Source organism: Nematostella vectensis, chromosome 3, assembly GCF_932526225.1.
Source record: "Nematostella vectensis chromosome 3, jaNemVect1.1, whole genome shotgun sequence".
Taxonomy (NCBI): domain Eukaryota; kingdom Metazoa; phylum Cnidaria; class Anthozoa; order Actiniaria; family Edwardsiidae; genus Nematostella; species Nematostella vectensis.
The window spans coordinates 15,021,484-15,046,852 of record NC_064036.1 but is presented as its reverse complement, the minus strand read 5'-3'; the positions used below and the strand labels follow the sequence as shown (position 1 = coordinate 15,046,852).

Genomic DNA, 25,369 nt, shown 5'->3' with positions numbered 1-25,369 from the left:
ATTTTGGCGGGAAGCTGTTCCTATAGTAACTGCGCCATTTCCAGTCAAAAGGCAAAACCAACCGTCGTAAAACCATAAATTCCCAGCTAAAATTTCCACATTATCTGTATTTTCACTTCCTAGAGCCCTGACCTTGGTGAATTAGACTTCTTGGAACTCGAAAAAACTTCGACATCGTCAGAAATGTCAGACTTTGAAGACGAAGAAGGCGTCGATGAGCCAGTTATGGACGACGAAAACGAGGAGGAAGATCAGGACGATGAGGTATTTTAGTCTAGATATCTGCATAAAAAGACATTTATTTGATTACAAAGAATTTTTAAGTCCGTAATGCATTCCTTGGCTAATTTTTAAATAATTTTACTCCACCAAGAAACCTCCAGAAAACCCACTAACGGAAGAAATGTTAGCTGATAGCTTGTCCCTGCTCTGCAAAACGGGAAATGGCCTGGCACATGCGTATGTTCGTTTGGATATACATGACAAGTAAGTACCGAATCCAAAACCCCAACTGTTAGCTTTATCTCAACAAATACTTTAATTAACCCATATTACTCCCTTATCCAGTCTGTACTGGTTATGAGAAGTACACCTTTGCTTGCAAACATTCATAAGCACAGCACCTAATCAGGTCCGTACCCAGGATTTTTATTGGGGGATGCGAAATCCGAAAAAGTGGACCGAAAGTGGAGTGGAGGGGGGAATGGGGAGTAGAGGAAGGGAGGGGGGTAGAGGAAGGGAGATTCTCTGATAAAAATCTGACCATCCCCCCAAAAAACAAAAAGATTTTTTTATGCCTTTGCAGCATCTCCACTGGACGTTTATTGTTATATTTGGGTACATACCAGAGTGATCTATCTTATGCTTTATAGTTTTGTTTACAAATAGCACGTCTATTGAGAACCGAAAGTGAACCTTTGGCCGTTGTGGGGGTGCGTTCTCAACCCCTGCACCCCCCTGGGTATGGGCCTGCCAATAGACTTAATGATGTCCTATGCCTCTCTGTAAATAGCTGTAATTTTGTACACAAGCATCAGTATAGCGTCGAGGGATTAGAGATGCCAGTGCAAGTTGGAAAGCTTGGATACAACTGACTCGGTCCAGCAGTGTTTATAGCGGGAGGTATCGACTAAAAAGTAGCCAGGGGTCAATGGGTTAATGTATTGTTTGATCACATCAGCAAGACAGTGCTCTTCTTTTCTTTTTCTGATTCAGCTATATCTTAGGGTGTTAAATGCGACCAACTGGTATTCATTAGGAGGTTTTTGAAGGTTTTCCCGATTCTGCTATTTCTTCGGGTTAAAAATTTCCTTCTAACACGCCAAGTTTGTTATGTTGTAGGGGTAAGAATTCTTTTTGACTGGTTTAAATTGATTTTGCCAATGATCACCCCTGTCTGTTTTTATCGGAGTTCCTTCTAGGCTTGGTTTGGTTGGCCTGACTTTAAGGTTGTGCAGAAGAGGGTAAAAAATGCTTTGAATTCTGCATATACCCATGTTCTGGGACATGGTCCAGAAAAGATACCAGAAAGGTCAAGGGGGGGGGAGTAAAGGACAAAATTATCTCTTCTCCTGACTTTATTATTAACAGTTTTTACTCTAAATTCCTTTACCTTTTATTTATTTCAGGGAGTTAACAGATATTAGTGTGCTAAACTGTTTCATTCATCTGAGATATGTGGTATGTGATCCAGAGGAAAACTTGTAGTCGGTAGTGTTCTCAGGGGAGAGAAATGAGAGCTGAGATTGGGGAAGAGGGATGTGAGTTGAGCATCAGGAAAGTAGTGCCTACTAATGATATACTTCAGTGTTCTTATTTGTGACCCTATCTACCTGTTCAAAACATACCATGATGGTGTATCTAAATCATAGCTACATGAGTGAAAGTGAAAGCACTTTCCTGAAAATGCCCCAAAACAATAAAAGTATTTTGTGATGGTGCTGTGATGGTGCTGTGGATCCAGAAGAAAAAGTACAGTAGCTTTTTTCTTTTCCTGTTCCTACTTTTCCTTGTAAGCATCATGTACAGTACCTGTCCTTGTTGAAAATAAATACAAGATTATTGTTTTTTAATCCAAGTTAATACTGATATATTTGCATCCCACAGTGCATTTTAGAAAACTTTTGGCCATTTGCTTGTAGTCTATAGAGAGTGTACCAATGGTTGTTTATGGTTTGATTATGTGGAATGCGAAAGGCTCTAAGGTTCCGGGGGAAAAACCAAGACTCTAATATAAGATCAGAGGAAACTACCCAAGCTTTAGAAAAGTTTTCCTAGATTTCGTTAATGCTTTTTGCCCACGTCTGAGCATTGAACTTATTTCCCTTCTTTGTAGGACATTAGTGGAAATTCTTTAAAGGACCTCTCACCTCTGAACTCTCTCACTCACCTTCTGACCCTGAAAGCTGATAGGAATGCTCTAAGCTCTGCCAAGCTTGATGAGGTGAGTTTAACAAGGGGATTACTACAAAATGAAAAGTGTCATGAATGCTTATTAGTGGTGTGAACTCAAGGTGTTTATCCTACACCTTGGGTTGGGAAAAGATGGTAGTAGCTGTCAAACATGTTTGATAGAAAACATGCCTCCTGTATTGTTTGTTTGTCACAAAGCACACAACTGTTCTGCAGATGGCGGCTGCAGTTGGGGGTTAGTCCTCCCACTTTTTTATTCTTCTCCTTTTTTAATAAGTCTCTCCTCCCCTTCATCATGGTATATTTTTTACTTTCCAGCAACTTCTTTTCAGCACCGAAATGTAGCCTGCCGCTTAATAGCTTTTTCTTGTAGCTTCCCTATCTTCAAATAGCAAGTTTTACACAAAACAAGATTATGGATACAGAAGGCATCAACCATCCCCTTTTGGAACATCTTAATCTATCTAGTAAGTCAACAGTATGACCTGTGCCAGATAAAACTAGAAGTTTATTGTCTGTCCTTTTTTCTCCTGGTTCCCTGTCAATATTAAGAATTGTAGATCAATTTGCTGTTAGATAAGTGTGAAACAGCTTATTGTATAATTCCAGAATCGATCAACAATCAATCTTGTTTTATATTAATAAAAAACACACACAGAAAAACACACAAAACATTGTAATTTCTGTAGATGCATAATGTCCTGATCAGAAGCCCATCTTAGTGTTGTTATATAAGCCCAATCAAAACACACTGTTTGGCTTACGCGCCTGGTGGGCCCAAAGTCCTTTTGAAAAGCAGTTATATCGAGCTGGATTTGCACCCAGAATAAAAACTCCCCCTCAAAGTTTGGGTACAGCTTGTAGTCAGCTATAGTTAATTGTATTCTAGCTATACCTAGATAAAAGTTTAATGTTAATTGTTTAGTTTAATGGTAATTGCTCTGGCCTTTTCAGTGAATGAGATAGTGGAAGTGTCAGGTCTAGACCCTGGAAAGCTGAGCAGACTGGCCATACTTGAGTTACGAGGGAACAAGCTCATGACAACAACCGGGATGAACTTGGAAAACCTCAGAGAGCTATATCTGGTAAGTTCAGCTAAGGTTGTTTCCAGTTGTTGCTGCAAGAGTTGACCATTAATGATGTACCAGGCTTTTTTTCTTTTTTTTTTGCAAAAAAATATATTCAGACTTTTATCTAGATTTTAATCTATGACAAATCTTTTGACCACATTGCTTTAAGCCCTTTTTACTTCTTTCAGGCAGCTAATACCATTCGTAAGGTGGAGGGCCTCGATCGCTTGGAACACTTGACGAAACTTCACCTGCGGGACAATCAGATAGATAGCCTTGAAGGCTTTTCAGAAAATATGAAAAACTTACAGTACTTAAATCTCAGGTAATTTCTTCTAAAGTTTTAAAACTATTGTGTGCTAACTTTTTTGATTATTTTCTGCCCAGTCTTAGAACATAGACAAAAAGCAATACACTAATCTAGTTATGACATTTTGTGTATTATTTTCTACACAGGGGGAACAGCATCTCAAGCAATAAAGAAGTTCAAAAACTGAAATGTTTACCCCTACTAAGAGCATTAGTGTTAATGGGTAGGTCCTGTTTTTATATTATATGCTGCAGTTGCCTAAATACACAGAATTCTTGTTAAAAAAACAAGTCTTTTTCACCCATTAAGGTTGTACATAATGTCTAACCAATTCCACCCAATCTTGATAGCTAGAATTTTGTATTTTTTGCAGAAAATCCTGTGTCTGATGAAGATGATTACCGTATTGAGGTGCTGATTGCTCTGCGCCGACTGGAAAGACTGGACAAGGATGAGTACACCGAGGATGAACGACAGGAAGCCGAGGAGGTGAGAAGAATTTCCCAGTAGGATAGTACTTGAAATAACTTATTTTATATGCTATTTAAAATGACAAATCAGATCCAGAGATTTGTGTTTTCATTTTCTGTAATTCAATTATTATTATTGGTTGTTGTTGTTGTCATCGATGTATTTAAAAGATGTACCATGACTATTTGAGGTTTTATAGAAAAGTTTCTTGAATAGCCCTTTTTCGACACTATTATGTGATGTTGAGTTTTACAAGTGGTGGTACATATTGATATGATTAATCTTTCAATTTCCAGATCTATAATCAACGGCAAGAGGAAGAGCTTGCAGCTGTTAGTATAAATCTTATCTTGTATACACGTGTCATCATCAAACGAAATAATAATCTATCGTAAACATCATATCATCAACAGAATCATCTCTCATTATGTCATCAGCACTATCATCTCTCATCATGTCATTACCACCATCATCTATCATCATGTCATCAGCACTATTATCTATCATCATGTCATCAACACTACCATCTATCATCATGTCATCAACATTATCATCTATCATCATGTCATCAACATTATTATCTATCATCATGTCATCAACAGTATCATCTGTCATTATGTCATCAACACTATTATCTATCATCATGTCATCACCACTATCATCTATCATCATGTCATCAACATTATCATCTATCATGTCATCAACAGTATCATCTGTCACCATGTCATCAACAGTATCATCTCTCATCATGTCATCACCACTATCATCTATCATCATGTCATCAACAGTATTATCTATCATCATGTCATCACCACTATCATCTATCATCATGTCATCAACATTATCATCTATCATGTCATCAACAGTATCATCTGTCACCATGTCATCAACAGTATCATCTCTCATCATGTCATCACCACTATCATCTATCATCATGTCATCAACAGTATTATCTATCATCATGTCATCACCACTATCATCTATCATCATGTCATCAACAGTACCATCTATCATCATGTCATCACCACTATCATCTATCATCATGTCATCAGCAGTATCATCTATCATCATGTCATCAACAGTATCATCTATCATCATGTCATCAACAGTATCATCTATCATCATGTCATCAACAGTATCATCTATCATCATGTCATCACCACTATCATCTATCATCATGTTATTAGCACTCATCTATCATCATCTCATCAACAGTATCATCTGTCATCATGTCATCAACACTATCATCTATCATCATGTCATCAACAGTATCATCTATCATCATGTCATCACCACTATCATCATGTCATCAGCACTATCATCTTTCAGCATGTCACCACTATCATCTATGATCATGTCATCAACAGAATCATCTATCATCATATCATCACCACTATCATCTATCATCATGTCATCAGCACTATCATCATGTCATCAGGACCATCATTTATCATCGTGACATCAACATCTACATTTCTCATCTAGTCATCTGCACCATAATCGTTCACTATGTCGCCAACATATTCATCTCTCTTCATGTTAGCAGCATCGATGTGTCGTCAATGTTATTATTTTCTTACACTTGTAACACAAAAAGTACACCTTGTACAGTTCTATGAGAATTATAGAAAATGATGATCTCACTTGGTATTTGTCTTTTATTTATAGCAGCAAGGAGGGCATGAAATCATCCATACAGACGAAGATGATTAGAATGTAATGGCGACAGTTCAAACTACATCGGATTGTCTTACTATTAGCCACGGCATTTAATCTTTGGTTTGTGAAACTAAGTGATTGACTGTTCTATGGAAAACCCAACAAATTGTAGCACACCCTATACATTAGTTCCTTTTTGTACAGAATTTACCACAAATCTTAGAACTGTGTAAACTTGTAAATAGAAAAAAAGACCCTTAAGAATTTTTAAAATGAATGTTATGCTTGGTTTAATGCATAGTTATTTACAATCTTGCAATCTTCTTAGCCTTTCCATCAAAGACTGTGCATTGCTATGAAAGCTCCTTAAAGCAGCTTCACAGAAAAGTTACTAAAATATTTAAGAAAATGTTAGCTTAGGTCCAAGTGCTATCTACCCAATTGTTTTACTTGAAAATTCAAACTAAAGGTTTTTCACTGCTGTTGAGCTGTGTTGTCATGTTAAATGCTAGTAGCTCCAGTTTACAGGCATGTGCTCTGCACGTGCGCTATGGACACCACAGAACTGAGTGTTGAGCCTGCGGTTGAGTTTACAGCGGTATCCTCTCTGGGTGGTTGCACAGCACTGGTGATTCCAACGAGACGGTATGGGACTGGGGTTATAGCCATGAGAAGGCACTATGAAAAATGCATACACAGGAGGTGGTATTAGTTGCTGTTTTAAAATCAGCGCTGTTGGTTTGGCATGGTGTGATATGAATATGGTAATTTTTAAATAAGGTACTAGTAACATGAATATAATAAAGAGGCCTTTTATTGGTGTGGCAACGACGTTTATAACAGCCTCTTTTTGTTAGTGTGGTGATACCGTTTATAGCAGAGGAGTTTTCTAATCCTCGTTGATTAATATGGGGCATCATTGATTAGAAAAAGATGATCAAAACACCCAAGTAGTCGACATCTCGATTTAGAACATGAATCACCAACCACTAGTATTCGAAATATTTTTGGCACGAGACAACGGCGCGCCTGGTCTCGCATTGCGCGCTAAAACCTAATTTGCCAGAGTCGATATCCAGTGTGAAAAAGGCAAGTTGATACCCTCCTTTGCACGCAGCTAAGTGGTCTGATGGGTCCCCTTTGAGCAGCCCCTCACTTACTGTAGAGGTTGCGGTAGGTAGGGTGGTATGCATGGGAAAGTGCAGGTGTCGCGTTATATCCGATAGATGATCGCATGCTTCTCTCTCGTGTAATTTGAGCTTCTTTTTCCCAGATGAGACGGGAACCATAGGTGATGCATATGTCCCCTATAACGCACAATTAGTATTTTTTTCTAAGTCATTTATGTCTCTATAATTTCGCTCGACCCAGTCGACGCCCTTTATCGAACATACTATTAACATAAAATTATTAGCCAAAATAAATAGCGTGTCGCCAGGACCTATGGGAGAGTATTTAAGTGGGTGAGGGGTTTGAGGTCGCATTGGACTATGGGAGAGTATTTAAGTGGGTGAGGGGTTTGAGGTCGCATTGGACGACAGAGGGAGGTGCACGCCCCCCCCCCCACACACACTCCCCCCCCCCTACACACACACTCCCCCCCCCCTACACACACACTCCCCCCCCCTACACCCCCATCCCCCTTCGCCCACCGCGCACTAGGTGAGCCACGTAAATCCATCTATTTTAGAATATCACAGGTATCCCACGCCCCATACTCTTTTAGGCCACTTAGAAAAACGACAACCATTGATTGATATACCTACCCACAACAATAACAATCACTAATACAGCTAGGGATTGATATGAGAGGCTCGACCGCACTCCTGCCCAGGAGACGAAGTTCAAGGGAACGACTACTGACACCAGGATCCTCGAGCCTAAAGGAGCGTCCACGTAGAGAATGAGAAGGTAAGCAAATAAAAGACATGTCGCGTGAAGGGTTGCATCCTGTAGAAGCTGCTGGTCGCACAAGAGGAACTGCTGCTGATTGTTAGTAAGAAAGCCCATGACGGCAGTCACATATGCTTCCAGTCTCATCGCTAGCGCCATAGCGTGCTCGGTTTGCTTGTATTTATCTAGTGACTCGTTCAGTAGTAGTTCTAGCTGCTTGGCGTAATGGATGAGGGCTGTTCGACGAGTTCCTGGGAAAAGAATAGAAACACTCCAGTTAAAGATAACAAAGATAGCCTGTCTTTTTGCTTAGCCTATTGCTGGGTTTTAAAGCTCATATAACTATAAGTTTATGCAGGGCCGAATGAAGGGGGTGGGGCACTGGGGGCCCTCCTCCCCCCAATATTTTCAAAAATTATAAGGAAATAACCAGTAGGGGCGTGGCTGTAAACCCCCATTGTTTTCTTAATGTTTCTGTATCGTGCCCCCCCCCCCCCCTAATAATTCGAAGCATGCTACGGCTATGTGACGGAACTATTTTTGATACCCTGTCCGCTCGATTAGTCTATTGCTGGACCTTATAGATCATAAGTTAAAGTTGATAAAACTATTTAAAGTCACAGGTACGTTTATTAAACAAAGAAGGTGACGAGTCATGGCACCGAATGTGATAAGGCAAAAGTCCATTGTTGCACGGAAGATGTGCTGTGTTTATTAGTTCTAGGGTAATAAAATATGGGCAAACGATCCGGGATGCAAAAAGACATTTGCTAGCCACGATCATCCAGAGGGTATAGGTTAATGTTATACACGTAAATGGGCAATTCAAAGTCGTAGCTTGCACAGCAGGATTTTTTCAGGAAATATAGGAAAGAAATTGCGTCTGTTCCCAGCAAATAGCAAGGAATAACTGAAGCTTGCCCCGAACAAAAACTTGATTTCTTGTTACGGCCATGTATTGTTGAATGGGTAGCCTAGCTGTTAGTACCTAAGTCGTGATCAAATCCCTTGACTTTCCCGTTCGTTGCCGTGGTCTCCAAGTTGATGCCTTTTACAGTTTTCTGAATAATTTTATCATAGTCTGATCTGCGTTGTTCCACTGTCCCTGAAACAGTACAATACGCTCACGTGTGAGGGCCAATGTTGTTGATGTCGCAACCAAGCTTTTTTGCTTGCAAAAGGGAGTGTGTGGCTAAAAATACCCCCTCCCCGCATGTATGTCCCAGCCAGATCGTCCCCACCCCCTCACCACATGTATGTCCCAGCCAGATCGTCCCCTCCCCCTCCCCCTCCCCCTCCCCCCATGTATGTCCCAGCCAGATCGTCCCCACCCCTCCCCCATGTATGTCCCAGCCAGATCGTCCCCACCCCCTCCCCCATGTTTGTCCCAGCCAGACCGTCCCCTCCCCCTCCCCCATGTTTGTCCCAGCCAGATCGTCCCCACCCATGAAGGCTTGCGCCGGACCATTGGACGTTGTGTTGGGTTGGTGCCTCAGCTCGTTCCGTTGTAGCTACATTGAAGAATAACATTGAAATAGAGACATGTTTGGTTTCCTAGTTGTTTCCACAGGGGTTTCACGGGATGAACACGGTGCTGCATAAAAGGAAATAGAAATATACCGAAATGCACCCGAACACCAATTTTTGATGGTAGGCTTAAATCTGATAATGGCCAAAGAACGCCCCTGATCCAGTTTGTTGTATTCAAGCATAAGGTTAGTCGTTACCCGGACCGGTGGTTCGGGCTGCAACACTTATCCTTCTCTTTCCAATGCACCATCTTTAATACCCACCTAACTCATGGACGACAGCATTGAAGAAGGCATCCACGTCACGATTTACTGATTTAGCTAGGTTTCTATCAATCCTGATGAGGTTAACTTGCGAGTCCATCTGATCCATCGCCAAGGTCTCAATCGTGTCCCATTGTCGTTCCATGTTAGCGAGAGCATCATGCGCCTTATCGACCTCTAGCATCGAGTTTGCGAGGAGGGTCTTGCCACGCTCTATCTCCTCTTGCCCTTCCTCCTAACAAGAAATTGGTTAGATTTTCAAATGGAGGGCGTAGTCATTAAGGCATTGAAAGTATTGAAATTTGTGTCCGCTACTTCTATTTCAAAAGATTTATGGGTTTAAAATAACTGCGAGGGGAACGGAGGGTAAGAAATGCTGAGAGATATTGGAGTAGTCTAGGAAGAGTCACGTTCGTGTTCATTCTTGTATCCCCTTTACATCCCCAAACCAGCATGAAAACAAGTTGCGGCAGGTAGATAAAGGCTCAGCAAATCATCACTTGGACTTAACTCCACCATTTGAAGTAAACACGAAACAAACTTGATAAATCCCACATTTCATATATGATTCACTGCAAGAGCCTGACGTCCACTAGAAACCAAAAACTTGATGGGTGATCTAACCCCCAAAAATATGGTACCATTTTTCAAGCGGCTGTAAAAACGAAAATAACTAGACAGTGTAACATCGTATGTTTACTATGTTACATTCAAGTCCATACCCTCACTTCCTTCATGGTTCCGTGGTGGTCGTTCAGTTGGACAAGCAAGTCGCTCAACACGCGCTGTGTCTCGTGTACCGTGCGCTGAGCCCAGCATTGTGCGTGCAGCTTGTTATTAATGTACAGGTATCGAAGGCGTGTTGCTGCGTTCATCTCAGTCGCAATACACCTTTTGAGAAGCTGGGAAGCAAAATTGTTTAGGACCTCTTGGAGACTGATCAAACTAATGCTGTCTATATTCTCCATATATTTCAACCCTTCATTATTTTCTAGGTGGTCACTATTACATCATTCTTTCACACCCATTTCCTTTCACCCTCAATCTCCTGCACCTGCCCAACAACAAATGCGGTCAAAAATGTTCATATATTGCGTTATTTAAGGCCACGTTTTCCCAGAGGTTCAATCCTGGGCCTTTTTATGGAACTATTTGGTATATGTTTTTATTTTCTAGGGGATGTTTTTGTACTTAGGCTTGGCTAATTGGCGTACATGCAGCCTTGGCTTAAGCACTTACCAGCCAATTTGAACAGAATTCACCATCTTCACCTAGCGCAACTGTCCTGCAGTACAGTTCCTTCAAGGCAAGTCGTTCAATGGTTGCGGTGGGAGTCACGCCAGGTTTGCAGTACTGGAGTAGTCTCGTGCTCACCTAAAAAAAAAATATGAACACATTTTGTCTCAATTGAACGATAAAACGATAATCTAGCCTGGCGTAATCCATTTTTAAGATTGACCTAAAAAGTTTATTCTAACTATCCAACATAAGGGAGCGGTCACTAATTACTGCGGGAGAGGGGGGGGGGGCATTTTGCAAAACCCTGGGCTAAAAATGTTGGCCCCTCCTCAAATCCAAGCACAAAAATCGTGACCCCCCTAGACCTGATGCCTAAAAATTTGCACACACCCACCACCACCACCACCACCTCCACATGTTTATATTAAATAATTATCTCTATAAAAACCACAGGGACTTGATATACATAATGTGTGTAGCTAAATATAACCTTTACTGAAATATAGATCACCTAGCATGGCAATTTTGTCCTAAGTATGAATCTTCACTTTCGCTAGTTTAAGAGAGGCGTTTTTCGTTCTTGCGTTTTGATTGTTTTGACTATTCAAACTCAACAAAGGGAACACATCAGTTGAAGCGACTTCACCACGCTGCAACTGTGGAAATACTTACCCGATTAAGACAGGAGTCCAAGAAATCAAAGTCTGTCTGGTTGATTTCCCAGAACCGATCCAACCCGGACCCATCTTCGTCGTGTAGGGTCTCAAAGGGCGCTTCCCGTTTCATTAACAGTTCCCCATTTTCACCCGCCCATTCAAGGTGGGTATCCTGTGGAACGGGGTAGTTCAACTCCCATAGCGGATTCCACCAGCCGCTGGCGCCTGGTAACATTACTATTACCAGCACAGCAGTCAGGGCGAAAGCCACCGTTTTCATATTTCCTAGATTTCCTAACAAAAGTTGCAAAAAGAAATTGATTTATGATTTTAATGATAATAACCTCAAAATACAGACAAAACAATGAGCAACTTACCGTAAAGCTTTGTTAAGTAATGCACCGATTTAAATAAAATGATATCAATTTCCAATGTTATAACTTTCGTGTTCTCAAGGGGAGAAAGCTAGGAGACTTCATTATTGCGTCATTGTTCTTGTGCGCGCGCCATGATGACATCATTACAACTCAGATTTCAAGATTACTCGCTGCGCAAAATCCGAAGTCGCCGAGGTCTTACGTTTTTCTCACAATTCATGCACGAACTTTGGTCTACTTGAATCTCACAGAACGCCTACAAGTAAATCATGCTTCTTGTACAATGAGCAGAGTGTGGTATTACAAGAAGTATGGATACAAAGTTTCTTGATTAATATACAAGTTGTAAAATAACGCATGACATCAGTTGATTGATGATAGCCTACTTGTAGGCTTTGATAGTTTTTCCGGCACGAAAACCCCGAAAACACGAAGTTCGCAAAGCCTACAAGTAGGCTAATTGATGATAACTCCCTAATACTTATAACCCCATATAATGATAACTTATTGTTTCTAAGCTTAATTCCGGCCATGAAAGGTTTTGGGGAGGGGGTGGTACGGGAAAAACAACTTATAAGCGTCGATGAGGGGGTAAGGAGGGGATTTGTGGATGCACCTTGCATTGCTTATTCAAAGGTCGTACTATCTATAACAGGGCTATCAGCTAGAAAAAACTCCCATCGCAACCAAGAATGTATAAGAAGCTTTTCTCTCTCTAGGAATATTTCAGTTCCATAGACGTTTGGGGGAGTTTCATGTTTACGTGTGTCAAATTTTTCACTATATGTTTCTCAAAGAGAAATGTCACTTCAAAAGCAAGACTGTGAACATGTCACTTTATTTCAGACTTTTCAATACTGTCTAACACACGGTGGAAATTAACGACCGTGACACGACCTCTCATGCAGCGCGTTAAAGTGCGGTCACAATAAAGTGCTAAGCCCTTCCGATTCGACTGCTAAGCCTGACTGTTGAGCTTTCATTCATTGAATAATTCATATTCTTTTTCACAGAAAAGAAAACATATCCAGATTCATATTATTATGGTAATTTCGCTTTCAACAGGTGATTCAGATCTTCTTTCATTCATCTTTCAAATATGGATATGTTACTGAAAAGGTCATCAAAACTATTAGAATTACACAGAACAGATATATTTCTGATAAGATTGTAACATTTACAAAGCTAAAGAAAGGCTTTCTCGGAGAAAAGAAAAACTGAAAGAAGCGAAAGGCAAAGCCCCACCCCAAGTCTCCCCAGTCCCCCGTTAGCGTGTGTTTATGTCGCTGTACACTGTCAAAGATTGTACGCACTCTCAGATGGCTTTCACGTCGACTCAGAAGTACCGCCATTTACTGCAATTTTAAACCGAAACCTGACTCTCAAAATGTAATCTTATAATTCCCTACGCTTTTGGCGATGTCGAGCTGTGGTAACTATGTGGAAAATGTCTGGAGAAAGGGAAAATGCGCAAACTGTTTTGGATCAAAGTTGGACCACTCGACGACCCAAGTCAAAAATGGCGGGGCACGCAATACCAGTTCCACTGACGCCCAAAGAGCTACAAATGGAATTAATGGATATTCTAAATATGAGAACAAGACTGTGAAGGGGTTGGATGACGATGGATTTGATAACCCCATAATTGGGAAGTCCACTAATGCGACAAAGGGCTTGAAATCCGGTTCTATTTCAACCAGCGTTTCGCTCGATGAAACTGGAAATTCGCGGCGTGAAAATACACCGGACCACAAAGAAGACTGCTTAGAGGATTTTAAAAAAGACTCTAAATCACCAGAGAGGCCAAAGCCTGCTCCCAAACCGCGTGCTAGGGGATTTTCTTGTGGCTCTTCGTCTTCACAAGAAGACATTTTAATAAATTGTGGCTCTTCGTCATCTGATTGCAGTCGATCAAACACTACTACCCCTGATGTCCTAGAACAAAACATTAACAATGGAAATCTCAATGCTTGGAGCTCGCCCGACGTGGAAACGAACCATATGAAAGACTCTTTGAATGGATTAGATTCAAACGTCGAAAGATCAAAAGGAACTCATTCCTCCGGGGACTCACAAACAATATCGAGAGGTGGTGCTAGCGATCAGGATTCGAACGGTAGAATAATTTATAACACGAGACATTCTGACAGTGTCTCGAATGGTTCAGAGACCGGAAAAGTCACATTAAACGATTTAACCACAAAGAGAATGAACGAAATCGAAGAGGATGGGGGTTATGTTCCGATGAAAAATAATGTGTGCGAGGTTAATGGTGGGAGAGATAAAGAAACAAGACTAAGTGCGGATGAAAATCGACCGGCGACAGATAAAATCTCGAAGCAATCTCTATCTGTCAGTTTAGTCGACAGAAGCGCTGAGGACGCGCTCGCTGAAAACACAGAGCAGGATTTAGGGTCACAACTATACGTCAACCAGGGAATTAAGAGCGACGGAAGCAGTGAACCTTTGATAGGAGTGGAAACCAGAGGAATCTCAGACATGAGTTCTGTGGGATCATGCTCTGGTGATGTCATAGCCAATGACACGATGGAGCCATATTATGAAAATCAGCTTAGCATGGAAAGTGAAAAGAAGGAGAGTTGCTCAAGCGCGTCCAGTCTAGCTAATGGGCAATTGTGTGTGACCACAAAAGGCAGTGGGATCACTTTGTCATCAGATGACGCTAGTGTAGATGATACGTCTCCTGTTTTCGAGGGGGATAATAAGGAGCTGAGTGGAAGTTCTACGTCTAGTAGCAGCTCAGCAAGTTCATCAGACAGTTCTAGCAATAGTAATAACAGCGCACAAAATGAAAAGTCTGTATTGTTTTCAGCAGACGAGGAAAGAAGGGCGGAGCATCAAAAACGAAAGCTCGACCCTGAAATGGTGAAAAAAAGACAGTCTAATCCTGACATTAAAAGTGCCATTGAAGGCCCACAATACATGAATGCAAAAGCGAAACCAGTAGCTAAGCCTTATAAGGTAGTTGACATAAGCTCTGGGGTGCTCTATCGTGAAGATGAGGTAGACCAACCAGAAATACCACCACTACCCCCTAAAGAGCGGGAACTAAACCAGATCCAAGAGGACGAAGATAAAGACCACTATTACCATGAGCCCCCAGAGGACATTGTGCCAGATTACAAGAAGTTAACCCCTGTACTGGGAAAAGAACCTGCACCAGAATTCGACATCAAAAAAGGACGGGCAGGATTGAATAACTTACCTATCCCAAGACCACGGTCCCAGCTCCATGTCTCTACCCTTCCTCGACCTGTGCCTAGAGCTAAGACAGCTAAGGATCTGGTTGCTGCTGATCAGACCGTGAGGCCTGTCTCTCAAGGTTGGTAATAATCACGATATTAATTTTGACATGGTTGGGGTATTTAATCTGCACTAAGTTTAAGTATCATTGCTTTTATTTTTGGAGGCTTTTTTTTTGTGCTGAAGCATGCCAGACTATTATCATACAACTAGCACTGCATGTATAAATAGCACTAATCCATTGTTTGCACACAGCTTCTTCTCTTACTTGTGTCCACCAAAATATTGTGGACCATATTACTCTTGGTTAACGGACACAACTATTTGGGTATTGTGATTTATTTATTTTTATATCAAGATTTCTTGGTTGGACTAATCAAGTCAAACCATTTTGAATTTTATTATAAATGGTTTGACATTATTATGAATGTGGATAAGGAAGATTTAATCTGAAACAGTATTAAAACCAAGCTAATAATTAGGAAAAATATATTTTTGGCTTAATATACTTATTTTGATTGCTAATATAGACCTTTCCGGTATGTGTATATAAGGGTTTTGTTTATAAAACTATAATGCTTGTTTGAATCACTCCACACCACAAGAGTCTAAGATGTTTGACCCTTTTTCCTGTGGATGTTATGAACAAACATGCATTAGGCTGTTCTATCCTATTCCAATACTCTCGCAACCACATATCCAACTACAGGAAACAGATGCTGTCAATACTCATAGTTTTCCATCTAGACACATGTAGAACTTGCATTTATTTAGTGGAAATTATTTAAAGGTGTGGTTTATGTCAGATACATATATAGAAAATTCTTATTATTTCAGAGGAAAATGCTATAAAATCATATAAATGTAGCATTGCATGATAAACAATTTGCTACTTCAAGAATATTGACATTTATTTTTACTTTGGCAAATGTACTGTGAATGATAAATAATTTGTTTCTACAAATAATTTTGCTTTATAGCTATAGCTATTAAAGATCTGTCTGTTTTCATTTCTGACAATTAAGAGATTTAGATTGAAGCAGCTGCCCTTTAAGTATATTTTTATACACCCTGAAATTTAGATGATGCGTCACTCAGCCACAGGCATTTCCCAAAGTGTCATGTTTTATTTACGCAGAGCCATGACCTCTTTAATTCACTTTTATTAAAATAAATGCTTTATTCTTTTTGTGCTTTACCAAAGGTTTGCTTTTGGGCAAAGGTCAATCAAATTTTCTGTGGAATTAAATTATTCTTTTACCTTAAAAATTGCTCGTTTTTTATGTCTTGAGTTTGTACAGTCATTGAATTTGTTTTCACATTTGAAAGGCAAATTCATGCTAACACTAGTTCATGCTACATTAATGCTTATCATTATGCCATATATCTGCATAATACATGACATTTCCAAGACCTGACCATACAGTATAGCATTTTTTTTCAAGGTTAATATCTATCACTAATATTTCAGTGTTTTCCTTGATCTTAATGATCGTGTATTTTTTCTGTAGTGTGGTTTTATTTATCTTAGTCATCATGCATTTTATATAGGCTTATTGATTGACTACCCTGCATGTCATACTGATATCTAATATTCAAATCAGATTATCTATTAATCCTTGATATGCACCACTTCTATCAAACACACATCTCCTGCTGTTTTTGTTTTAATTTTTTTGACATAAAAATGTTTACAAAGGGTATTGATGCTAGTTTTAGCTTATTGGGATTTTTTGCATGCCTGGGAGTCATTTGAAAACAAACTTTTTTCACTAACATTCTCATCAAATCTACCCCAATTAGCCTGGGATTAGTAAGTGGTTTTACATTACCTTTAGATTGACAATGTTATTTTGGATGATTTTAACAAAACCACAAACTTAACTAAACAGTTATGTCTAAGCTTGATTTAATGCCTAGTCATTAGTAAGAATAGTTTGTCTGGGTCAATTACTGTATGATCTCCATCCAGTTTAGGCCAACAGTTAGACATTTTGATGAAATATTGTTGCTGCATTATACAATTTCAAAGAAAAAATAATTTCAATTTCAAAGTTTTCGATATTTTATTATTCCTACTATCATTACATGAACAGTTAGTATCCTCAATTTGGTTGCCTCATTTGCCACCTAAAGTTGTTTTCAGACTGTTATAAAGAATATTCTATACAATATGAGAAGTTAGTTAGAATTGTGTTTGCTCTGTACTGTCTGTTTCAAATTCAGTGAGATTTCAACTTTACTATTCTTTGTATTTTTACACATATTTTGTGTATTATGTTCCATGCATTTGCTATTCTATTTATCGATTATTTTGTTTGCATAGGGATGAATTGCAGTGCAGAGGTTAATTTTGTTTTATTTTTTGCTTGTTTTATTTTGCACATTCATGCGTAGTTGTCACAAGAGCACCATGCATTGATGCACCTAGACCACCTTCAACTAGCACCATACCCTCCCGTAAACCCAGTTCAACAGTATCATCTCCACCCACCTCCCCTACAGCCTGCCGCCTGCAGACACCAGGGTCACCGGAACAGAACAAACAAGAGGAGGGTGCCGACACTCTTAGTAGGGAACAGCAGTTAAAGCCTACTCGATCAGCGCCGCCGCCGCCGATGGGTAATGTCGGGTTTCTTTTGTGTGTGTGTACTACTGTACTACTGTTGCAATTGTTTAATTTGTGTTACATTTGGAGCCCTTCTTCAAGAGATCCTGGTTATTATAATGATGACCACCTTACGAATCATTACGAATCATTTAACATCACCCTACATCCTTGTTTTTTTTTGTCTCATAAAGAAGCTGTTGCTTGGATGGCTGATGGGTGATGGCTATTCAGCTTTCATCTCTATGGGATTTTGAGACTGTTCACTGTTTTCAAGGACATACCTTGAGCTTTGAGCCAGTCAAGCTTTGGCTGGGAGCTGGGATTTTAATAAGATTTCTTAAAGCTGAAATTTTCCTAGGAACATCTCTGGTTGCTGAGGTCTAATGTTGCACATAATATGAACCAATGTAATGGCCAATCTTGTGTCTGCAGATTACCTCGTTATTATATGCACTGGGTATTTTCTGATGCTGAGCTAATGATTCATAATTAGACCAAGTGGTATTACTAGAAAACCCCAAATAAGCTGTAGAAAAAAGGTGGTCTGCTTATGTAGTCATGACGGAAACAGGGAAACAATCAACTCTGGGCTGAGGGTGTATAATTGACGCCTGTGTCTTCAACATACCAGTTCCACCCTTTGGATTTATTCCCCTGCACCTCATTAAATCATCTTTCATGAGATCCTCTTAGCAGTTACTATCAACTAGCTGTGTGTAAAAATTTTTTCTTTAGGTACTCGCTCGTCATCTCCGAAACCCAAGGACAAGCTTTCTGTCCATTCACCGACATCAGCAGCTAAACACCCCCCTGCTGCCACCAAGCAACAAGTTCATTCACCCCCTTCTGTAACCAAAACCGGCCACACAATATCAGCCAGCACTAAAACTCAAGACAGCAAAGGTACCCTTAAGGCAGCCGTGAAGACTTCTCCTGCTACCAAGACGTATGGCCCACCAGCTACAGGGACGACCTCAAAGGAGCAGGACCAGGCATCCATGGTGACAGTCCAGGTAGAGGGGTGCTCCACGACGCATCAGGTCAAGATGCGACATCTGGATGGGGAAGCGCATTCGGGTTGGCCCTCGCCAAAGTCTGGCTTCAGGCGAGCACTATCATCATGGAAGAGGCTGAGCGGAAGAAGAAAAGGTAAACGTAAACTGGAGATCAGCTCGCCTATTCTTGTTAATGAGGAGATCCCTAGCTTTGCTGTTCAGCAAGACACGCTAAGGAAGCGCATCTCCACGACGGATTCCTCCCAGGCGGTGTGCACATCCATCCGTGAGCTTCAAGAAGAGAAAAATAATGGAAACGAGACGCCATCGCCAGATACAAAGGATAACACTGAAGGCACGACCTCACCCGAGGTTCCTGTGAGAAAACCTGGCCATTCGTATCAGAATTTTCCATTCTCCAAAGCAGGGAGCGTGGAAAAACCGTCTAAGCCAGAACGAGGGAGCAAGTGCTCAAAACCCGTTCAAGAGGTGAAACCTCACGAAGTGCAAGTCCAGGAGGACCCTGCTTATCTCGAACCCTGCGTTGACAGCATGACCATCAAGGTGGAGACTGCCCTCGCTAACCTGAACGATGCACAGATACTTGCCGAGGCCCTGTCGCGAGTCGAACAGGAGAAACTAGGACCTTTGCCCGACGTCCCAAAGTCCAAGCATGTTCATTTTGGCGCTACGGAAGGAGCTCGTGCAGAGGGCAAGCCAGCGTGCCCCCCAAAGAGACCCATACGAGCTGTGTGCCCCACCATAGTGAATGGAGTTGCTGAGAAGAAGAAACCTCCACGCCCTCAGTACCCCTCGCTACCTACAAATTCTAAGGTGATACAGCGCTGAGAACTTTTTCCTTTAGATAGGCGTTGTTTGGAAGGCTTTGTTCTTCAATTAGACATAGATTGATGTGCGGTATCTCAGTTTTATAACTCAGCCCCCTCCCTCTAATGATTGTGAAATGTCTCATTAACCCATTTATGCGCAGTTGAAAATTTTTATATTGATAATTGCGCAATATAAATGCAAAAAATTATTATTATTAGTGAATCGCGCTAGGATTAGTTGACCGTGTTTCATTTTAGCACGATTGTCTTCAGCATCAACAGTAAGAAATGAGGCCAAGTTAGTGTGATGTGATTTAGCTGACTTTTCCCATTAGAGTTTTCAAAATCCGACTCCAATCGAAGGGGAATTAGTAACCTCATTCTTTCCCGGCTCAAACAATTTCACGTATCCATTCTCTGTACCAATTCATACGGAGCCCAGGAAGTGCCATTGTAGATCGCCTACTTTTTTTTGGATCGTGTTCATTTTTTAGGGGATCACGCGTACATTTTTGGGGATTGCGCTAATTTTTTTTTCGATCGCGTACACATTTTTTTCTCGACTTTTATCTCGCCTTTTTTCTCGACTTTTATCTCGACTTTTTTCTCGACTTTTTTCCCGCCTTTTTTCCCGCCTTTTTTCCCGCCTTTTTTATCGACTTTTTTCCCGACTTTTATCTCGACTTTTTTCCCGACTTTTTTTTTTTTTTTTTTTTGGGGGGGGGGGGGGGGGGGTTGGATCGGGTATTCGCACCAAGACGCAGGGGCCTAAAGTGAGGTGGGTGTGATCATATGGTGTGCTGATGTTGGAGGGTGATGGTGAAGGATGGCTAGTGAGGTAGGGTAGAGTGGAGATGGTAGTAATGTAATTACTGTGAAAAGGTGGATAGGCTGGACTAGTAGGTGGAGGAGGGTGGTAAAAAGATAAAGTGGACTATAGAATAGGTTATGGTAGTGTGTGGTGGGTAGGTGAAAAAGAAAAATTATAATAATAGTAAGAGTAATAATAATAATATGGTGTGGTATGGAGATGGCCAATAGCTGTGTTGGTGGCGAAAAAAAGTGGTATGGTGTATAGGTGAGAGTGGTGGTGAGGGAGATGTGGTGTAGATGAGGCTTATAATTTAGCGTGATGGGTGTGTGTTACAATGGTAGTGGTGCGGAGGTCGATTTTAAATTTGTGAGGTTATGGTGTAAATGTGGGTGATAATATATCGGTACCACCACTCTTACCTATACACCATACCACTTTTTTTCGCCACCAACACAGCCATTAGCCATCTCCATACCACACCATATTATTATTATTATTTTTTTCTTTTTCACCTACCCACCACACACTACCACAACCTATTCTATAGTCCCACTTTATCTTTTCACCACCCTCCACCACCTACTAGTCTAGCCTATCCACCTTTTCACCGTAATTACATTACTACCATCTCCACTCTACATTACCTTACTAGCCATCCTTCACCATCACCCTCCAACATCACCATACCATATGATCACACCCACCTCACTACCACACCACTTTAGGCCCCTACGTCTTGGTACGAATACCCGATCCAAACCAAAAAAAAAAAAAAGTCGGGAAAAAAGTCGAGAAAAAAGTCGAGAAAAAAGTCGGGAAAAAAGTCGGGAAAAAAGTCGAGAAAAAAGTCGGGAAAAAAGTCGAGAAAAAAGTCGGGAAAAAAGTCGAGAAAAAAAAATGTGTACGCGATCGAAAAAAAAATGAGCGCGATCCCCAAAAATGTAAGCGCGATCCCCTAAAAAATGAACACGATCCAAAAAAAAAAGTAGGCGATCTACAATGGCACTTCCCGGGCTCCGTAAATTCAGATGTTTAATCGCGCATGCATCCCTTTTTAGGTTCCAGACCCTCCGCGAGGCCGTTCAAAAAGTATGGGGGCCACGCACGCCCCTTCCATCCCCGAACCACCCCGCAACAGAAGCGTCAGCATACAAAGCAACCCAACAAAGAGTCACTACAGCCGCATCCTAGAAATGCACGTCCAGACGTTACGCGAGGTAATCGCTACAAGCAGGGGCGCCTTCCTACCTGGAGATAATATCGACCTGTCTAGTACCCGGTGGGGGGATTATGTCGTCTGTGGAGATCCCCTGACAGTGAGAGCTCCTGGAGCGGTACTGCTTCCGGTAAAGTGCTCCAAGGTGGAGGACGAGTTGCCGCTCTTAGCTAGGGTATGTCTACCTCGTTATTTTATAATATTTGATGGCTTGGCATTTAATAAAACCATCAGGTCATTATTTCATACACTTTGTGAACATCGTGCCTATGGGATTTCGATTTCAAAAGTAATTAAATTTTGAATTTGCCAAAATTTAAAAAAAATAATTTTTAAAATTTTTAAATTTGACAATCTACGCGTCCTGGACGTAGACAACTGCAGTTTGTTAAGCCCGGCACACTAGGAATACCTCACACGTGCATTTTGCTCACTGCCTTGTGAGGCCAAATTCACAGTTCAAGCAGGCCTCGCGAGGCAGAGCAAAGTACTCGCAAAGTGCTCGATTTTCATTATCGTATGCGCCGAGCTTTAGATGTTTCTGTTTTCTTTGACACACAACACGAGCGTGCGCTAATTGGAATGCATAACGAAATAACAAAACAAAATATCATAACACGGCCCTCAACCTGTGCGACACTTGTAGTCGCTATTCCCAGGCTGCTTGAAATCGTTTATCCATGCGGAACTCTGTGACTCCAAGTCCCTTCAGGCGATGTTTGCCCAATCGAATTTTTTGCCTTTTAGGAACCAATCACACACAACTGTTTTAATCGGCTTATCAAGAAGCATCCGCAAACGTAGCACCTGATATCTCCTTGGACCTCCATCACCTCAACATATATTTGCTTTATTTAGTGATAACACTCGTAAAACGAAAACTAGAAGTCAATGTTAACGCTTAGCAAAGAATAGAAAAACTGGACTACATGTCGTGACTTCCCTACAGGGACCCACTTAACGAAAGCAAAGAGTCACTTGAGCACTTCAACACTGCGCCGCTAATCCGTAGTGATCGTGTTTTGATACTTGGTTTTCTGTTCTGAGGATACTATTTCTCTCAACAGGTCAAGTATCCTAAGGCGGTGACGGAGGACATGTCCCAGCGAGCCGCCTTCATGCAAGACATGTCCGTCACGGTCTCCATCCCATCGCACGTCAACGTCGCACGCATCGTGGCCCACTTTACGGACACTCTTCCCGGACACTTGTTTGGCATCGATGGAGACAGCGACTGGGAAACCCTGGTGACCATTTCCGATCAACACCCGGTGGAATCCGTGGCGGAATTCTTGGAACGGACGAGAGAGGAACACAAGGAAAATCCGGATGCGTACGAGAGGAACGTGTGCGTGTTGATGATCCAGTTGTTTGCTGCGTTAGACCACTTGCACTCTGAGGGGATTGTACATAGGGATCTTAACGCAGAGAACCTACTTTTGTTGGATGCGGGTAACCTTATCGTGGCGAACTTCGGGAATATTCTACAACAGCCGAAGGAGACCACCTCTCGCTTCTTCTACAAAGCGGAGAAGGTCATACAATCAAGCGGAAGTCATCCACCGCCGGAAATCGTGAACTGTACAGCGGACACGGGGACGGTGGATCTAGAGAGGTGTGATGCATTTGCTGCTGGCTGTCTCATGTACGAACTGCTACACGAGGTCAATCCTTTTGCGTCGAATTCGAAGCTCATTTGTAGCGAATACTCCGTAGAAGAGCTTCCTCAGCTCCCCGAACGCTCACGGTTTACCTGTGGAATAGGTGCTATAGCTTCCGGTCTCCTCGAGCGAAACCCGTCGGAACGCATGCTCCCGCGAGAAGCCCTTCAACTGCTGCAAGCGTTTCTATGGGGACCAGAGGAACTCGACAACAGCTGTCTGGATGATTCCGCACGTGATTGGCTGGAAACAGAGCGCGCATGCGCAGTAGTAGGGATCGCGCGCAGCCAGACTTTGGGCAAATCTCCTTGGGGTGATGACTTTGTGGAAAATTTCTTGAAATATGAATATCTGGTAGGGACCTGTGTGGAGGAAGTAGTGAATGGGTTTAAAGCACTTGCTCCGCTCGACACCCTCAATGACACACTATGATTCAGATAAAGTATCATCGAGTTACGCAGAGTAGGAATACGGCCAAGTAGTGTTGGAGCGATAACAGGAGGTATATTTAATTGCTGTGCTTTTGATGTTGTAGTTACGAGAAAGATACAACACAAAGTAATTCTTTAAGGTTGGTTTTCATTAGTATCAAGCAAGCGCAAATAACCGTGGTGGTTCCCGGAGTTCATCTTTCCTCTCTACAGACTAAAATAATAATAAAAAATATATATGGGTTATAAAATCCATTTAATTTATAATCAAGAGAGAGTCCAGGGGGATCACCCCTATCCATTTGTATTTCCTTATTTGTCTGGCCACACGCTAATAGTAAGAAGCGATCGACCGCAAGCGCTAGAGATTCAAGCAGACATAACGCTTGTGTTGCGGTGCGTAAACAAATGATACTTCTTAATGCTGCGCTTGCGCTTGGGTCCTTCTGGAAACCAACAGTGGTATATAAGTGTCCAGTAACATGACTTTAAAAAGTGGCTTCTTATAGAGATTATAGAGATAGAGAGATTCAGCTAAACTCATAGTGTCTTCACGTCCTATTGGGTCAGTTCTAGAATGGTTGTACTGTCTGCCATAGTAACTAATTTAGAATAAGGGTTCAATGCTAAAGTGGTTAACGGATTAGATCCGACCGAGTATTTATAAGAGATTTTAATTAGAAGATGTTACTTTATGAGGTGAAATACGTTCTCGATTATCGTTAGGTACATCCATTTGGTCTGTTTTCTCATTATAGTATAAGTTATTTTTTCATTGGAAGACTAAAAAAAGGTCAATTATGACTGACTTTTTTCTCTCATATAGATTGAAAACTATAACAAGATGTTTTAGCAATGCTGTTTTATTTTGACAATTTTATGTGCATTTTTAAGTTCTTACATTGAAGATTTAGAAAACAAAGGTCGATATTAATCAAATATTTATTATGACAGGAATATCCTGAAATGTTGTGAAACGTTTGTTGTTTAGTATGTTTGTTGGAAATAAATTGAAGGTAGAAACATTAAACACTTCAGCAGTAAAGGGTAGATTGAGGATACCCGAACTTCTACACCTCTTTCCTCACAACCCTTATACGACGAGACTACAGGTTCTCATATTTTTCTCTCCGCGTGAGGAGATCACGCCCGGAAAGGATCGCGGGCGCATCCGAAGCCACTACGCATGGAAACCAAGCTTATCTCTTTTCTTGATATGATGCATTTATTCGTCAATTCTTCGTAAAAAAATAAACAAATAAACGTTTAAAAGAAATAAAAATACCCTACTTAGTGACCATAGGCACGATAATAATTATCTAAAGAGAGATCAAAGAAATCTTAGAATTCTAGACATTGAAAGAGTCTTAGAAAAGCTCCGGAATTTATGGAATTAAAACGGGCGCTTGGGAAGCTTTGCGTTTTCATTTATGATCCGTGCCGTATTTCTTTCGATTTTTTTGGGGGATTTTTAACAATAAAAAATAAGAATTTTTTATCTTAGAACGTCAAGCCTGAGATTTCACCAAATTTTAAACATGCTTAGAACATGCCTTGGCTCAAATAGCAGAAAAAATATTCTTTTTTTAGTCCGTGTTCTAAAATGCGGAATCAAATTGTGCTCAACCTTATTATTGCTATTGGTCATTAGTGTAATTCTCCTAATA

The 25,369-nt window shown here is 41.0% G+C and overlaps 3 protein-coding genes across 5 annotated transcripts; 2 read left to right on the top strand and 1 right to left on the bottom strand.

Moving 5' to 3' along the window:
* Positions 1–11: 11 nt before the first annotated feature.
* Positions 12–6,759, top strand: LOC5522292 (leucine-rich repeat-containing protein 23). Of its 2 annotated transcripts, none has more exons than XM_032367557.2 (11): positions 12–264; positions 374–486; positions 1,629–1,680; positions 2,336–2,443; positions 2,786–2,879; positions 3,367–3,497; positions 3,671–3,807; positions 3,939–4,015; positions 4,166–4,281; positions 4,560–4,595; positions 5,935–6,759. In XM_032367557.2, the coding sequence occupies exons 1-11, from the start codon at positions 184–186 to the stop codon at positions 5,974–5,976; spliced, it is 987 nt and encodes a 328-aa protein (XP_032223448.1). In that variant the 5' UTR covers positions 12–183; the 3' UTR covers positions 5,977–6,759. The 2 variants fall into 2 exon arrangements, with proteins under 2 accessions (XP_032223448.1, XP_001641919.1); XM_001641869.3 differs by having other exon boundaries at positions 5,932–6,759.
* LOC5522293 lies at positions 6,431–12,987 on the bottom strand. Its single transcript, XM_032367555.2, has 9 exons — positions 11,881–12,987; positions 11,520–11,797; positions 10,848–10,982; positions 10,331–10,510; positions 9,609–9,843; positions 8,804–8,920; positions 7,689–8,066; positions 7,083–7,229; positions 6,431–6,600 (listed from the first exon to the last, which is right to left on the bottom strand). Exons 2-9 carry the CDS (start codon positions 11,781–11,783, stop codon positions 6,431–6,433), a joined length of 1,626 nt encoding a protein of 541 aa, XP_032223446.1. The 5' UTR covers positions 11,784–11,797; positions 11,881–12,987.
* Positions 12,988–13,167: 180 nt separating this feature from the next.
* On the top strand, positions 13,168–24,732 carry LOC5522167. Of its 2 annotated transcripts, none has more exons than XM_032367544.2 (5): positions 13,168–15,223; positions 17,650–17,766; positions 18,491–19,584; positions 21,453–21,785; positions 22,678–24,732. In XM_032367544.2, exons 1-5 carry the CDS (start codon positions 13,300–13,302, stop codon positions 23,701–23,703), a joined length of 4,494 nt encoding a protein of 1,497 aa, XP_032223435.1. In that variant the 5' UTR covers positions 13,168–13,299; the 3' UTR covers positions 23,704–24,732. The 2 variants fall into 2 exon arrangements, with proteins under 2 accessions (XP_032223435.1, XP_032223434.1); XM_032367543.2 differs by having other exon boundaries at positions 17,542–17,766.
* Positions 24,733–25,369: the final 637 nt, after the last annotated feature.

What these genes read in the sequence shown, in the direction of transcription:
- LOC5522292 (XM_001641869.3), top strand. Translation starts at nt 184, where the DNA reads ATGTCAGACTTTGAAGACGAAGAAGGCGTCGATGAGCCAGTTATGGAC. An exon ending in TCATTCATCTGAGATATGTG is followed by an intron (nt 1,681 to 2,335) that starts GTATGTGATCCA and finishes CCTTCTTTGTAG; the next exon opens with GACATTAGTGGAAATTCTTT. An exon ending in TTACAGTACTTAAATCTCAG is followed by an intron (nt 3,808 to 3,938) that starts GTAATTTCTTCT and finishes TTTTCTACACAG; the next exon opens with GGGGAACAGCATCTCAAGCA.
- LOC5522293 (XM_032367555.2), bottom strand. Translation starts at nt 11,783, where the DNA reads ATGAAAACGGTGGCTTTCGCCCTGACTGCTGTGCTGGTAATAGTAATG. An exon ending in TGCTGTCGTCCATGAGTTAG is followed by an intron (nt 8,921 to 9,608) that starts GTGGGTATTAAA and finishes GTACTGTTTCAG; the next exon opens with GGACAGTGGAACAACGCAGA. An exon ending in GGGATTTGATCACGACTTAG is followed by an intron (nt 8,067 to 8,803) that starts GTACTAACAGCT and finishes TTCTTTTCCCAG; the next exon opens with GAACTCGTCGAACAGCCCTC.
- LOC5522167 (XM_032367543.2), top strand. Translation starts at nt 13,300, where the DNA reads ATGTCGAGCTGTGGTAACTATGTGGAAAATGTCTGGAGAAAGGGAAAA. An exon ending in CGTGAGGCCTGTCTCTCAAG is followed by an intron (nt 15,224 to 17,541) that starts GTTGGTAATAAT and finishes ATTCATGCGTAG; the next exon opens with TTGTCACAAGAGCACCATGC. An exon ending in AGCGCCGCCGCCGCCGATGG is followed by an intron (nt 17,767 to 18,490) that starts GTAATGTCGGGT and finishes TTTTTTCTTTAG; the next exon opens with GTACTCGCTCGTCATCTCCG.